The sequence below is a fragment of the Mesoplodon densirostris genome, chromosome 17 (assembly GCF_025265405.1).
Source record: "Mesoplodon densirostris isolate mMesDen1 chromosome 17, mMesDen1 primary haplotype, whole genome shotgun sequence".
NCBI classification, from domain to species: domain Eukaryota; kingdom Metazoa; phylum Chordata; class Mammalia; order Artiodactyla; family Ziphiidae; genus Mesoplodon; species Mesoplodon densirostris.
Window position 1 is genome coordinate 69,509,497 of NC_082677.1, and position 16,511 is coordinate 69,526,007.

A 16,511-nucleotide genomic window follows, 5' to 3' on the forward strand; every position below is an offset into this window, starting at 1 on the left:
CAGGATTCAGGTGCAGAGGACCTTGCTAGCTTCCTCCTCACTCTCTGCTGGGCTCACCCCCTACAAAGCAGAGCAGCTTCTGAACTAAAATATAAGAAATTTACCGAAGAAAAAGATTTGGAGCAGTGTTGAATGTCTCATTTGTCATTATTTGAGGCTGGGAGACAGTTAGATGGTATTTACAAACTGCTGCTAGAAATGGCTGTAATCCAAGATTCCCACATCCAGCTGAAGAACCATACATCCAGGTAGCAACAGAAACACCTACGTGGACATACGTGTTTTCAAAGATTGAAACATCGATATTTCATGTGATGAATATACTAGAGAAATCTGGTTACAATGAACAACAAGTAAATTAGAAAATCAACTTCAAGATGAAGTGGAGAGGAAATAGCTTTGAGCGATGACTCTAGTGATATATAGTTAAATCCAAATGGTTGATGGTAGATTGGGTTTCTAGAATTCTGTATAAATGTTAAGTAAGGAATCTTGCAAGAGAAAAGGTGTTCTGCAAAGGAAACCCTGTCAATAGGCTGGGAGTAAAATATCCAGTTCTCTTACCTAAACCTGGTACCCACAGGAAGCAAAACTGTCTAAAGATCTTATCTGAGAAGAGGAAAATAAGGGGAGCTAAAAGTAAGAAAGCATGAAAGGAATGACCTTGCCTTCAGCAAGAGGGTCCCCTGCTCTGCACCCATGTCTTGGTTGGCTCGGCTTTCTTCCGTAGAGAGCCCACCTTCCCAGGAAGGAGTGTGCTGAGTGTGTGACAGGGGAGGTGTCCACCCACCTTCTTTGGGACCGTGCTGTGTGTTCCTTGGATTCCACCCCATCCCAATGGTCCTGAGCCAACTCTCAGGGTCTGAATGTGTTCTTTTCCAAGTCTCTTCTCCAGAGAATGAACACACACGGTAGGACCCAGCAGTGGGCAAGGGACATCTGTGTGTGTGTGTGTGTGTGTGTGTGTGTGTGTTGGGGAAGGTTGATGGAACTTGCATGCGTGTGCTGCTGTGTTCACACCCGCAAACGTGATGTCCTTCCTTGTGAGAACGGGCCAAGTTGGGAAGGAAGTGGGGAGGGCTGTGGGCCAGAGTCCTGAGCCAAGATTATCCCTCCTGCACTGTCGTTATGAAGATTTAGTTGTCACCTTGAAGGATGGATAGAACACGTTTTATATAAGGGCTTGTTAGTTATTGATAAATTTTGCGTATTTAGACAAATGGTATGTGGGTCTCCCTTTGCATTCTTGCCCTGGGCCCTGTAAATGTCGGGGCAGCCTTGTATGTGCAAATGATGAGCCATGAATTCAGAGAAGAAAGAGATGAGGACGGGCTGGTGGGAGCTGTCAAGAAAGGCTTCATGAGAATTCACTGCCAATCATGGTATTTTAGGCTAGGAGACAGCTGAGATTATGCCAGCTAAAACGTCGGGTATCTTTTATTTAGGCTCACATAGGGGAAACCATTAACCTAGTACAGCGCTCTTATTTTACAATAGAAAACCCAGGGAGGTTGGGCAGATAGTAACAGAGCTGGACCTGACCCCATGGTATCCTGGCAGGAAATTCTGTGCCTCTCCACTTTCCTGTTTGCTTCAGCTGGCCGGTTGGGGAAGAGTAGCAGCTTTGGAAAAACAGGAGTGCGGAGAAGTTCAAGGAGGGGCAGAGAGGAGACCAAAGCTTCTGAAAGGGGGACCAAAGAGTGCCTCCCCTCTGTGTCTGGAAACACAGCCTAAAGTAGCTGCCTTTGAAATCTCATACCCGATCTTAAAGGGAATATGAATTGTGTATCCTGCTCTCTAATGAGGCTTTGCAATTAGACTGGGGGTGGAACTCAAATGTTGCCCCTTAATTGGTGACTTTGGCCAAGTTATCGAAACTTTGAACCTCAGTTTCCACATCTGTAAAATGGGAGTAATAACGCCAGGGTCCACATGAAAAGTAAATGTTATGATGTGTATCAAGCGTGCCTGGTGCTTGATCAGTGTTGGCTGATGAGCTCCCCCGGCCCCGGGGGGGAACAGCACTTCCCTAAAGAAATGGTCAGTCACGATCTGGTCACATGGCTCTGCATTGTGCATCAGGACGGTATTATTCGCTGTTTAGAATGTATATTGAAATGTATTTACTCCTTTGGGAAAATGATATGGCAGCAACAGCTGAGTTTTGAAGAACTGATGACATGTTAACTTAGAATGAACACAGGGTAATGCTGAGTCCTGATAAATTTACTGTGCAGCAGCTCACAATCAGTTGAGATTCTTGGATGAAGGGCAAGCTTTCCTTTCCAGAGTTCCAGTCTATTTTTGTCAGCAAGGAGAGGTGATATGGCTTATTTTGTAATAACTCTTGTAATCCTATGATGATATGCATGTTCTAAATCTACTAATGAGTTGGCTAAGATGCAGTACTATGCTTCTCTGGATATTTAGGGGGAATGTCTATCTGAGTTGCCAGGAAAGCCATGGAATTGTTTATATGTTGTCCAGAGGAATCAGGAATATCTTTGACAGTTTTTTTAACTAGCAAACATCTTAAATATGCAATTTATGTCTTAAAATGAAATTAGTAAAACTATAGGCATTTGGTAGTATGTTCTCCCTGCAGGAGACTATGAATTTTAGAAGAAATGGAATGTTAAATTGTATAAAGCTATCACTGTTGCTGCAAGTAATATAATTGCTTCCCCCCATCTCCCTCTCCCTCTGGATTGTTTTTTGATCCATTTCATGCATTTTGTCTACACCCCACCCCATACCTCAGACAACCACCAATCTGTCCTCTACATCCATGAGTCTGGGTTTTTTGTTTCTTGTCTTTTTGCTTGTTTTTAGATTCCACCTATAAGATCATATGATCATATCTTTTTCTGTCTGACTTCTTTCACTTATTATAATGCCCTCAAAGTCCATCCATGTTGTCACAAATGGCAAGATTTCATTCTTTCTTTTAATGGCTGAAAAAAATATATATCAATCACATCCTTTTTACCCATTTTATCCATCAATGGACATTGAGGTTGTTTCTGTCTTGGCTATCGTCAATAATACTGCAACGACCATAGGAGTACATATATCTTTTTGAATTAGTGTTTTCATTTTCTTTGGATAAGTACCCAGAAGTGGAATTGTTGGACCATATGGTGGATCTATTTTTAAGTTTTTGAGGGACGCCCTTACTGTCTTTCATAGTGGCTGCACCAGTTTACATTCCCATCAATAATGCACAAGGGTTCCCTTTTCTCTGAATCCTTGCCAAAACTCGTTATTTCTTGTCTTTTTAAAAATTGGAAGTATTGTTGACTTACAATATTGTACTAGTTTCAGGTGTACAGCAAAGTGATTCCGTTAGATTTTTGGCTATTGAGTTGTATGAGTTTTTTATACATTTTGCATATTAATCCCTTACCAGATATGTGATTTGCAAATATTTTCTCCCATTAAGTAGGTCTGCCTTTTTCGTTGATGGTTTCCTTTTCTGTGCAGAAACTTTTTTTTTTTTTTTTTTTGCGGTACACGGGCCTCTCACTGCTGTGGCCTCTCCCATTGCCGAGCACAGGCTCCGGATGTGCAGGCTCAGTGGCCATGGCTCACGGGCCCAGCTGCTCTGCGGCATGTGGGATCTTCTCGGACCGGGGCACGAACCCGTGTCCCCTGCATCGGCAGATGGACTCTCAACCACTGCGCCACCAGGGAAGCCCATGTGCAGAAACTTTTTGATGCAGTCCTCCCCCTTCTCCTCCTCTTTCTTCTTCTTCTTCTTCCTGTTTTCCTCGTTTTGCTTTTGGTGTCAAATCCAAAAAATCATCAAGATTGATGTCAAGGAGATTACCATCTATGTTTTCTTCTAGGAGTTTTATGGTTTCAGGTCTTACATTCAAGTTTTTAATAAATTTTGAGTTATTTTTTGTGTATGGTATAAGATAGTGGTCCAGTTTCATTCTTTTGCATGTGGCTGTCCAGTCTTCTCAACAGTATTTATTGAAGAAACTGCCTTCTCCCCTTTGTATATTCTTGCCTCCTTTGTTGTAGATTAATTGACCACATATGCATGGATTTAATTCTGTGCTCTCTATTCTGCTCCATTGATCTATGTGTCTGTTTTTATGCCAATACCATATGTTTTGATTACTATGGCTTTGAAGTATAGTTTGAAATCAGGGAGCTTGATGCCTCCAGCTTTGTTCTTTCTGAAGAGTGCTTTGGCTATTTGGGGTCTTTTGTGGTTTCATACAAATGTTAGAATTGTTTTTCTAGTTCTGCGAAAAATGCCATTGGAATTTTGACAGGGATTGCATTGACTCTGTAGATTGATTTGGGTAGTATGAACATTTTAACCATATTAATTCTTCCAATCCATGAGCATGGATATCTTTTCATCTATTTGTGTCTTGTTCAATTTCTTCCATTAATGTCCTATAGTTTTCAGTGAACAGATCTTTCATGTCCTTGGTTAAATTCATTCCTAGGTATTTTATTCTTTTTGATGCAATTGTAAATGGAATTGTTTTCTAAATTTCTCCTTCTGATAGTTCATTATTAGTGTATAGAAACACAACAGATTTTTGTATATTTATTTTGTATCCTGTAACTTGACTGAATTCACTCTAGGTCCATCTTGCTCTCCCTGGCACAATACTTGGCAATGAATATTTCTAAAAAATCCTACTAGTTGCTATTATTGAATGATAGTACAAGGGACAATAATCTGGACACTAGAAGTGCATATCATTCAAGATAACAGCTGGATGTTATCCAAATAGCACCTGGGGAAGCCAGTATAGAATATTTTAGTGAAATAATGGAAGGCTTTTAGAATGTGTGTCTGGTAGATACTCTCATTTTACCACTCTTGTCATTCAATTAATTCAACAAATATTTGGGAAAAGAGAATTCTGAGAAGGGGAATAACTAGAGCAAGGACCCTGAGTGGAGGCATACCTAGTATATTCAAGGGACAGAAAGGAGGCCTGTGTGGCTAGAATGTAGTCAACGAAAGAGAAATATAAGATGAGCTTGGAAGGTTAGTAAAGAGCCAGATCACATAGCGCCTTGGAGGCTGTTGTATGGACTTTGATTTTTTTTCTTTGAGTAAAACGGGGCTTCACTGGAAGGTATTGAATAGCAGAGAGTGCTTTCAATATCTTTCTTTGTTTTTCTTTTTTTTAAACAACTTTTTCCCTATGTAATTATTTAAAATTTTTTTAAATTTACTTTTGGCTGCATCAGGTCTTAGCTGCAGCACACAGGATCTTTCATTGTGGCGTGTGGGCCTCTCTCTAGTTGTGGCGTGTGGGCTCTCTAGCTGCAGCCCACGGGCTCTATAGTTGTGGTGTATGGGCTCAGTAGTTGATCTGGTGTATGGACTCAGTAGTTGATCTTTCATTGCAGCACATGGGCTCTTCGTTGGGGTATGCGGGCTTCTCTCTAGTTGTGGTACACCATCTCCAGAGTGTGTGGGCTTAGTTGCCCTGTGGTGTGTGGGATCTTAATTCCCCAATCAGGGATCGAGCCCACGTCCCCTGTAATTGCAAGGCAGATTCTTAACCACTGGACCACCAGGGAAGTCCCTTCTTTGTTTATATTTTAAAAAATTTTATGGTGATGTATCTTGGCATGAATTTTTCTGGGTTTATCCTGTTTGGGAGTTTCTCACTGATTCTTTTGTCATTTCCATTTTCTGCTGAGCGCATTCAATGAGCCTTTTATTTCATTTTCCAGCTTGAAAAATTTCAATTGATTCTTCCTTTTACCCTGTATTTCTTTTCTGTGTCTTTATTATTATTTTTTTCATTTGCTTCACGAGTGTTCATAATTGCTCATTGGAGTATTTTTTATGATGACTGCTTTAAAATCTTACACAGGTTCTTGTCTTTTCTCACCGAGGTGAGATGAGATGTTCCTGGTTCTTGGTGTGATGAGTATTATTTGAAGATATTCTGGACTTTTTTCTAGTTCCACTTTAAATCTTCTAATTGGCCAGCTAGTTACCTTATTTGGTGGAAGTCTGGGCACCACCCTCAGGCTCTATGGACACTTTACCCCTGGGCTGGTAGGATGGAGGCCATGTGTCAGCTCATAGACAGGGAACAGTCCACACTGGCACTGTTCCAGGTGGAGAGAGGAAAGGGTGTGATTTATTTGTGGTATTTGGAATAGAGCAGGTATTGTGAAAAAGGTTCTGTACTGCTCAGCTTCCCATTCCCTGGTCCTTTGGGTACAGAGACCAGTCTTTTCTTGGGGGTTTTATTTCGCCTGCTCCGTTTGTTAGCGTTTCTGGGCGGTCCCAAACCTACGCCCTGTGGCCACGTGGAATTGGTTTAAATTGTGAGGGAAACACAGCGACATCTGTTGGACACAGCGTGAACTACTAGCTCAAGGGACTTCACAATCATTCAATGGTGCTACATTCCTTTCCATTATGTAAATTCTTTGTGAAGCTGAGGTTTTTAGCTGTTGCGAAAAGAAAAGCAAGTACTGCACAACAATCAACATGAAGTGTCCAATCTGATTCCCAAAGTCTGAAACGTTGTGCAGGGTCCAACAGGTATACACATCCAACTAGTAAGTGTGGTTATTTAAGAATGAAATAAAAAATATTTTTTTCTTTTGATTTATATCGCTTTTTTTTTCAAGCAACTCCTAAGTGGTTAAGATATAAATCATAATTAAGTTGTTTGGACCTACGCTACTTAATATGCAGACTTGTTGGCTTATTTATTTTGCCCTAGGAGTGTAATGAAAAAAACAGAGGCACTGAAAGCCCTGAGAAAGTTTGGTAACCTCTGACTCAAGGATGAATTCCTGCTGCCTTCTCTATTTCTTCCAAGTAATGCGTCAGGCCTTGCAGGGGTGTAGTTGTGTGCAAGAGAACTAGGAACTTCTCAGACCTAAATGTACATCTTGCTTATGACAAACTCTGCCCTCCCAAGTTCCCTCATTTCCTCAAAACACAAGCCTAAATCTCTCTCCCTAGTTTTAACGGCTCATGGCTACACTATCACCATCTGTTGCAACTTGGGTCTTTAAAGCCAAGAGGAAACACATGCCTTGGTTCTTCCAGAGTCTTGTGTGTCTAAAAGAAGGCAGGCCATGTGGGTCACCAGAAGATTTGGCTTGGGGGTTCATCATTTTGCCAATACTCATTCCAAATGGGTACTTTTTGACAGATGGCTTAGGACAAATAATTTTGGCCTCAGAACTGCTTTTGTTTTCTCCAGCAAAGATACCAGGAAGATATGCATGTGTGTTGGGGAAATTAGATGCCCCAGGCTGTGTTTGTGTACGTATGTCACAGCGCTTTGCGAAGACTGTCTCTTCTTGACCTGTTAACTGTGAGCTTCCCAAGTTGACATTGTGCTTTGTTAGGTCCGGCACCCAGGACAAGGCCTGGCACATGGCAGAGACTGAATAAATGTTTGTTGCTAGCATATGGAAATTAATTAATTAATGTAATCTGATTTGCATAAGCAGATGTACCATAAAGGCTAAAGAAGCTTGAGCTTCAGGGCCCTAAAGATTTGTGAGAGTGAAACATTTTAACTCCAATTAGTTAAAAGTATTCTTGCTTTCCACTTTGATTTACACTTTGTCACATCTGACTTCGTGTTTGGGGGTTTAGGCTCAGGGGAAGTTGAGTCAGTATGCATTTAGTTTGGGTTTAGTGGGCTACATGTTTATGTGACTGACATTCACTTTTGTCTATAACTATGCTGGCCATCCTGGTATAGAGATAAGTTCTAGGAATCCTTCTGCCCACTGGGAAGGACACATCCCAGGTTGGGACTTGAGGGTGCAAGGCTGTATAGCTTCCTACAGTGCCCAGAGCAGGAGGAATATGGATCATAGAGGAGAAATAAGACTTGGAAGATTTGGATAGGAAACTGGAAAAGTCTTCCATGCATCAGGTGTGTAAAATTGTAAGCTATAAATCATTCTCTACAACACCTGGTCAAAAAGGACGTTCTTTTCCAAAAGGAAAATAATCAAAAGAGCAGATGCATTCACAATACTTTCTTTTTTAATGAGGATTCCATGACATAGAGTTTATGATATTTGTTTCTGGAGTACATACCTATACTCCTACCACAGACAGCAAGGACATCTGTGGGCAAAGTAACACATTTATGCATCTCAGCTTGTCAGCTTGCACCTTACAGTACTTTCTGCAACCTGTTCGGATGAAGTCTGGTTGTTCCAGATGAAATGGTGTGCTAAATGGTCACTGAGTCAGCAAATGTGCTTGAACTTTCTAAATTGTTAATAATAAACAAGAAGTGTTGATCAACCCCCAGAAGACTGGTTTACTTTTGATCTCTATAGGAAAAATTGTATTACAAAATTGTTGTTTTATAAAGAGGTGATCAAAGAGCACGCAGCCAAAAAAAAGAAGTAGGAAAAAAGTGTACTAAGCAGTTAATAACAAGTATAAAAAGCAGTTATTTTTTTTTGGACTCATGATGGTTTTAGTTTGATCAGCTTTATACAATTTGAAATGTGTATTGATTTCTCCCTCTAAATAAATATTCCCTTTCATATCTAATTTGGTATTCAAAATTTTGTAATATTTTTCAAATAGATTGACAAATAGACATTTGATGTCTCAGTGCAAGTTCTTCACAATACGAGAACCAGTCACTTAATCCCTCCCTACCATTTATGGTAAGAAATTTTGCTATTTCAGCTATAACAGCTCTAAGTATACAACAGCTCTATATAACATATAACTATGTAACAGCCCTATAGAACATGTAACTATAGAACAGCTCTATACAGCAGATATATAATAGCCCTATAGCTGTGACAGCTTTAATTTGCATTGCCAGAAGTGACAGGCAGTCTTCTGAAACACTACATTTTACTCTAAATGGTGCACACTGTGTAATCTATTTATAAAGACCTTTTAAGGAACAAGTAGGAATTCAAAGTTAAATAATTTCAATCTGAAATGGGGACACTATCAGCAAAATGCAGGTTGTGGGAAACTCTACAGAACAAACAACCTGGTTTCTTCAATTTGAAAAAATTGTAAAAAAAAAAAAAAAAGCAATGGAATAGGAACTATTAGAAAATGACATTCATGAGATAGTTGGAAATCATCTGACTGAATATTTGATATTACGTAATTATTGTTACTTCTTAGATATGAGATGGTTGTTAAAAAGTTATCTTGTAGAGATATGTAAAATATTTTTAGATAAAATTATATACCTGTAATTTGCTTCAAAATACTAATGGAGAAGTGGATGAGGCAGGTATAACTATAGGTTAAAGTTTAAGGGCTGAGTGAGGGGCACATAGAGGTACATTATACTATTGTCTTTTTTGTGTGTGTATGCTCAAAATTCTCTATAATAAAAAGTAATAAAATACTCAATTGGATTGTCAAACCCAACAGACATGACTCAGATGCAAAGACCATCATACGGATGACAGAATCTAGTGCGTGGTTGTAGTGCATGTCTTAGGGAGTTAAAGTCTTGATAAATGTCAAGAAGTGAAATAATTTCATTGTTTCTATTATTAAAAGTTGTGTGTAAGTTGTATACAATTAGATACTTTCCTTGGTAAAAACAAAATTGGAAATTTTTATAGTTTTGTATTTTGTTAAGCATGCCCAAATATTCCACACATAGGAAATATGTGTTTTAAAGAGATCAAGTAGCATTTATAATAGAGGAATCATTGTTATCCTAGCATGAATATAATGGTGATATGAAAAATATAATAAAATATAATAAAATGATTAACATTATGGAATTTTTATGAGGCAACAAAGTTTTTTTTTTTCCAAATGAGACCAATATTTTATTTGCATACAAGAAATAAGCCAGGGCTTCCATGGTGGCGCAGTGGTTGAGAGTCCGCCTGCCGATGCAGGGGACACGGGTTCGTGCCCCGATCCCGGAGGATCCCACATGCCGCGGAGCGGCTGGGCCCGCGAGCCATGGCCGCGGAGCCTGTGTGTCCGGAGCCTGTGCTCCGCAACGGGAGAGGCCACAGCAGTGAGAGGCCCGCGTACAGCAAAAAAAAAAAAAAAAAAAAAAAAAAAAGAAATAAGCCAGTACAAAATACATTAACAAAAATTCACTTGGCGCTAAAAATCCCACCACCACCCCACCCCCAATCTCACACATCTGGGTTCTTCTCCTGGCAGCCCTGGGTCAACTCAGCTTTTCTGGGCCTCCTGCAAGAGGCTGGGAGCAGGGGGCGGGGTCAGCAGTCCTGAGGGCAAAGGTGAGGGTGCACTGCTGGTAGTGCTCCAGATCACACTCCATCTCTCAATCACCCCTGTCTACAGGTGGACCTGCTCCATCCCCCACCAGGGCCCTCACAACCCAGGGCAGGTAGTAATAGGAGGGCAGGTAGTTCAGGTGCACTGAGAGGTGTCTCCCTTCACCTGGCAGTGCTGTGGGGCGGCTCCCTGCCCCTCCCAGAGGATGCAGTGGCAGGTGCTCTGTGCCGAGGTCCCCAAGCGCCTTGACGCCCTAGCCATGGCAGGTGGTGAGCAGGTACGGGTCACAGAGCTGCTGTGGGTTCCACTTGTGGTTGGGGACAAGGACAAAGCCGTCAGAGGAACACGGGTCCTCAAAACTAGTACTTATCCCTGTATCTTTTGTGACATTTGACATTGTTGAACCCTCGCTGCTACTTGAAACTGTCTCTCTTCAGTATCTATGTCCTCCTACCTTTCAGGGTACTCTCAATCTCATGTAAGGGCTACAATTCCTCCGACTCACCCTTCAGTCATGGGCGGGGGGGCGTGGGGAGGGTGGGAAGGGGGCTTCGGCATCCACGGGCTTCTCCTCTGGGGATTATAAGGAGGTAGCACAAACTGAGGGGAGATCTCACGCATGGCTGGACCAAACCAGAAATCATCTGCTTTCCCATCCATCCCTCCCAGAACTGTGCAAATCTACTGTAGAAATAAAAGGTATCAGTTTAGAAAACACTTCATGAGGAAACCATTTGACTTTATATTTTATTTTTCAATAAATATCAGAAGAGCGACCAGCTTTCCCCTCGAGATGCATCTTGATATGGTAACATCATTTTTGACGAACAAGGCTGAAGGACCCTAACAGCGACCCCAGCAGCTTTTTGGATGAACTCCATATGTTGCAAGAACTTGAAATCTTGGCCATCAGGGGAATTCTGAAGTTCTTTGTCCTTAAAGTGTTGGGGGGAATAGTCCAGAGAATGGTTTGGGGTATAATATCCAGCGAGTCTGATGGTATACAGGCATAAAAAAATGGCTGGTTTTGTTCTCTTTCAGAATGGAAGCTGATATCCTCTTGAGGAGGTTTTGATGCTGACTTATGTTTGCTTGGGAAATAATCTGATCTTTCTGATTCACAATCCTGTACTTTCTCCTTTCTTGTGCATTTCTCTTTACTCTGTGTATAACTGTCATCACATTCCCAAGGAGTGTTGTTCTTTCTAGATAAATCCAATTTGGCCTTCTTCCGTCCTTTGCTTTCCAAATGCCTGTGAGGTTTGCCTTGGCTTTTTGCAAGATGTAATTTAGTATCTGATTCCATTAAGGGGACTAAATAATAACGTTTTCCACTCCTTGTAGTCTTCGAAAGCTTCTCTTTGCTGAACGGAACAGAAGATGATACAGACAAAACCTCTACAGTATTTAAGGAACTGTGACACCATGAGTCAGGACATCGCATTTTGGAAGATGACCTATATTTCCTGCTTTTGTGAGATACATAAGAAGGTGGTGTCATTTTGGAGGATGACCTATGTTTCCTGCTTTTGTGAGATTCATAAGAAGTTGGTGTCATTTTGGAGGATGACCTATGTTTCCTGCTTTTGTGGGATTTGTAAGAAGGTGGTGTCACAAATGAGGAATGTTTTTGACAGCCCCTAATATGATGGGAACCTGAATCTTCACTGTAAAGTGGTTTCAAATCAGTTTTGATTTTTTTCTTCTTGTAGAGATTTTCCACAGGCATGTCTTTCTGTAATTCAAACAGAATATTCTGTGATTTCCAACTTAAATAAGGGTTGGCATCTAAAAAAACACATTCTTCACTCTCATGTACATCAAGAGCTGAGCATTCCTCCAAGTTATCTGAACTCTCAATATTTGTCTGACTATCAGTAAAATCTTCAAAATTCTTTATTGAATGGGAATCAACTAAATCCTGAGTCTTTTCCTGAGTCTTTAAATCAACAGATTCACATGTATTTGTTTCTTGAAACCATACATGACATCGTTTATCTTCTTCTGGAGTCACATGAGATTTTAACTTTGAAAGAGCCATGGTATCTTTCTGCACTGTGTTGTGTTGATCAGGGTCAGAGGCACACACCTGAGTGGGCTCCAAGAAATTTCTGACTAATGATGAGTTTTCATGGAAACTTTGCTTTTTGAAAGAGATATGTTCTTCTAACGGTCTTGTATCAATGGAAAGACCACCACTTTCTCCACTATTGTCTAGTTTTTTATGTATTGCAACTGTCTGTAATTTAAGAATATGTTTGGGAAGTGCCTTTGGCTTAGGGAACGTACTTTTGACTGGAGAGCCCAGGAGAAAACGAAGGTATTTGTGTTGTAAATCAAGATCTATTTGATGAAGAGAGTTTTCCTCAAAAGGTAACAAAACGCTGTTTTTTCGTTTTGGTACTTTGACACCAGAATGAATACATTTAGATAAAGGTTTCTTTCCATCCTGAGCCCTGGCCATTGTGTAAGATTCTCTTACAATTCTGGGAAAGGCTTTCATTTGAATCTCCAGTGTTTTCATAGAAAAGTGTATGAGAAGTTTGTTTTTTTCTCCTACTGAATAGTTTTGGAGAATATGAGGCAATGTCATCTCTCTAGCAGAAGTCAAAGGAGATGTTCCAATTTCTAGCTCTTTCATACTCTTTAACTTTGTAATGATCTTTTCACTGCCCCTTGAAACATTAACAATCAGTGACTTCATACAGCTGACAGGAGGTGAGTCTTTTTGGTATTTGTGCTTTAGGTTAAATTCTATGGTATCAATCCCTCTCAGAGACAAAAAGAACATTTTTTTATGTTTTGGATAGAGCTTCCAACTGTTACGTTTTGAAATAGCCAGTTTTTGATAAAAGTTGAACTTTTGGAAGGGTTGTTTTACCACCTCTGGTATCAAATTCAGTTTTATTTCAGGTGTTTTTGACTCTAAATGATTAGTGGGCTTGAATTTTTCTTTGCAAGTAAATTTTTCTAAAATAGGTTTTGGCTGCAATTTGGGATGTATTGTCATGGATGTTGCATCTGGACCCCCTGCCAAATGTCGTGACTTCCAATCATCAGTCTTATTGTCTTTTACTTTTTCCAGTATATTAGGAAAAAATTTGTCTCGAATCATATTTTTTACCTGGGATTCAATGACATTTTTAATTGCTTCATAAAGAGGAAGTATATTTTCTGTACTTGGACTATCTGCCACTATTTTTATTTCATTACTTTTAACTTGGTGTGGTACGAGCACAGTTCCTGGAGAAGTTTTTTGTTGCTGGACCTTTTGTATGGCTGTGTCCTGCACAGGTCCACTCTGATCCCTATGCTTGGGTGGCGAGGCACACTCCATGGTATCAAATAGTTGAGTCTCATCTTGTGATTCTTCTACCCATGGAGGAAAACTATTCATATTTAGGGTAATTTTTATGTGAGTTTCCACATTTTCCTTTGGAGCTTCAGACATGAATGGACACTCTGTAGGTGTCTGAATGGGTTTTGGTGCCTTCTCTTGCTTGATCATAAGCAAGTCAGGTTCTTTTACGACCCTTGAGATATCATCACCTGGAACAACACTTTCTTTTGTTTGTGGAGCTAAAATTTTATATATTTCACGGCTAAGGTTTGCTTCTGATTTGACACTAGGAAGTTTGTGCATTTGTTGTTCATCCACCATGAAAGGCTGGGAATCCTGTGGAACTGTCTTTGTAAAATTCTGGTCCCCTTCTTTTACAGTGCTTGAGCTGCCCCTCTTCACAGTTTCACTAGCATTTGGTGATTTCTTCTGGAATTTTGAAAGATGGGTTCTCTTTGCTCTTTCTAGGTTTGTCTCAGATTTTACTGTTTCTTTAGTCTGAGACAGACTCATCATGGAAATAGGAAGACTTCTGACAAGTATTCCTGAGGCATCTTCTCTCCACAAAGCTCTTTTCTTTGGTTTGTTAAAGTTATACTCTAATTTCTTTCGATTGCTTGGAGTACCATGTCCCGTATTGCCTAGAATCTGTAGAACTGGATGCTTTGGAGTTTTCATATTTAAATATTTGGGGCTCAATTCTCTTTTCAAGTCTGCTATTGTTAATCTGCCTTTCTGGCCTCCAAATTTGGGAGAAAGAGGAGTATCGGCGTAAAATGAATTGAGAACATATTTTTGAAACATTTTTTGTAGCTGGATGTTTTGTTTTGCACCAGAAACTTCTCGTTCCTTTTTATGTTTTTGCTTGATTAGGCAGCTGTTTGCCATATGAGTGATTACCTGAGTCTTAATTTGAGGTTTCTCTGCCTTTATAGATGCAGTGTTCAGGTTTACTGTATTGCTTGTGTCCATTTTTATTGTCTTCTTCTCCAGATTAACAATGGTGGGTTTGTGCATTTCTATTTTGTCCTCTTCCAGATGGACAGCTATATTTGTGTCTATTTTTAATATCTTTTTTTGTAACCTTTTTTGCACCAGATTTCTAGTAGAGCTTGTGTCAGTTTCGTTTTTTTCCTCCAGATCTCCAGATTGAAGTGCAAAAGTCCAACAGGAGGAAATAGACTTCTGAAGTGACTCTAGACTGTGTTCCTCTTGTTCTGGAACAAGCAATGTCTGCTCCCTGTTCCCTCTTTGGGCATCAAACTCTGTAATATCCATGTGTATTCCTGGTAGTATTTGTATTCCGGGGTACACTGTAGTTTGCTTGTGCATATCTATTTCCAGTGGTGTCTTCTGCTTTACATTTTGAAGTGGAATCTTCAGAGAAAGGCTAGAATCCACCCTGGTCTTCTGTCCACTCCCAGACTGCACCAAAACTTGCTTTTTCATGACAACTTCTTTTTCTATATTTTGGGGGTCATTTGACTCTGTGATATTCATTTTCTCAAGTGATTCCTTTGTCCGTGGTGCTAACACTTTGGGAGAGGACATTTCACTTATTTTTTCATTATTTCGTCTGTCTTCCTCTGGCCTATCAAATTTACATGACTCTGCAGATCCTGGAGGTGCTTTTGATAAAGTTTCTTGTTGGTAGGCACCTTGCTCTGAAGCAGAAAATCCTTCTGAACTGACAGGGGAGCCAAGTGTGGCATATATGTCCTTGGATAGTTTCCTTAAAAGTGAAACTAAAACCTGAGGACTTATTTTATGGTTTAAGTTATTCATTATTTCCATTTCTTTCTTCAGATTTTCGATTTTAGTTAGATCCATCGTGGGGAAGGAAAGAACCATAGTAAAAGTTTCTGGTTTGTATTTTTCTCGCTGAGCCTCTGGCCCTGAAAAGAAACATTCCAGCCTTTTCCCACTTGTAATGGTACCAAATCCTGTGAAATAAAAGTCCTCATGCTGTGAATTTAAAAGTAACTGACTCAAATCTCCTTCAGATTTGACTCGTGGAGGTTCCTTCCTTCGCTGTACACTGATCATGAAGTTTGAGGTCCACTCTTGCATGGCCTCTTCTGGCACCGAGTGTTCTGCATTTTTAACAATTTCACTCTCACCAGCAGCTGACTCTCTAATTGCTGTTTTCTGGGTATCTGATGATTCCTGGAGATTCTTCTGTGGACGAGAGGATCCCATGATTCCTGGTGCGTCTTTGTCTATTTTGCTCCCTGACTCTAGAAAAAGAGGTGCTGATGGGATGGAAAGAAAAGTTCTTGTCAGAACCATACATGGTTCATCTTTACCTTTGTGCACTTTTTCCCCTGGCCCTTTAATAACATTCAACACAAATTCCTTTGTACTAAGGACATGTGGTATTGGTGAAATCGTTGCCTCTTTGTGATGTGTCCTGAGCCTATCTACTTTTTTCACATCATACTTTTTTCCTTTCTCTGACATATGTTGTTTTCTTTTTATTACGTCACTACCAATTCCCTTTGTATCTGGTCTCTTCTTTGCATCTGATAATGCTGAAAGCATTTGTGAAAGTAGAGAGGGTTTTTTAATTCCAAGCCTTCCTTCATCTACTTGTGTACCTTTATCCAATTCCAGCTTAGCTGGAGGTTTGGAATCATAAATGTTTCTTACCCCTGTACTGGGTGGTTTACCTTGACCTTGACTTTCCTGTTTCTTTTGCTCTATCCCCCCAATGTTCAGATGTAATTCTGTTCTGTGGAGCATATATGAAGAAGGTGACTTCTTGGACTTCAAAGTTATATCTTTGGTGTCCATCGCACCTCTCCTATCTACCGTTTTTTCTCTTTCCCTCTCTTCTTTCTCAGGCATAGGTTGTTTCTCGTTTTGAACATCTTTCAGGGTATCACCACTAATTGAATATGTATGTACTATTTGCCCTGAATTTGACATTCTGGGCAAAAC

At 40.2% G+C, this 16,511-nt stretch overlaps 1 protein-coding gene across 1 annotated transcript in view; it reads right to left on the reverse strand.

Annotated features, from left to right (window-relative positions):
- Window positions 1-11,012: 11,012 nt before the first annotated feature.
- CCDC168 (coiled-coil domain containing 168) overlaps window positions 11,013-16,511 on the reverse strand; it is a 38,406-nt gene continuing 32,907 nt past the window's right edge. The window contains exons 10-12 of the mRNA XM_060079783.1: window positions 13,659-16,477; window positions 11,803-13,562; window positions 11,013-11,688 (exon numbers count right to left, since the gene is read on the reverse strand). Coding sequence (XP_059935766.1) covers window positions 11,046-11,688; window positions 11,803-13,562; window positions 13,659-16,477 — 5,222 coding nt within the window. The 3' untranslated portion in view covers window positions 11,013-11,045. The remainder of the gene's footprint in view (window positions 11,689-11,802; window positions 13,563-13,658; window positions 16,478-16,511) is intronic.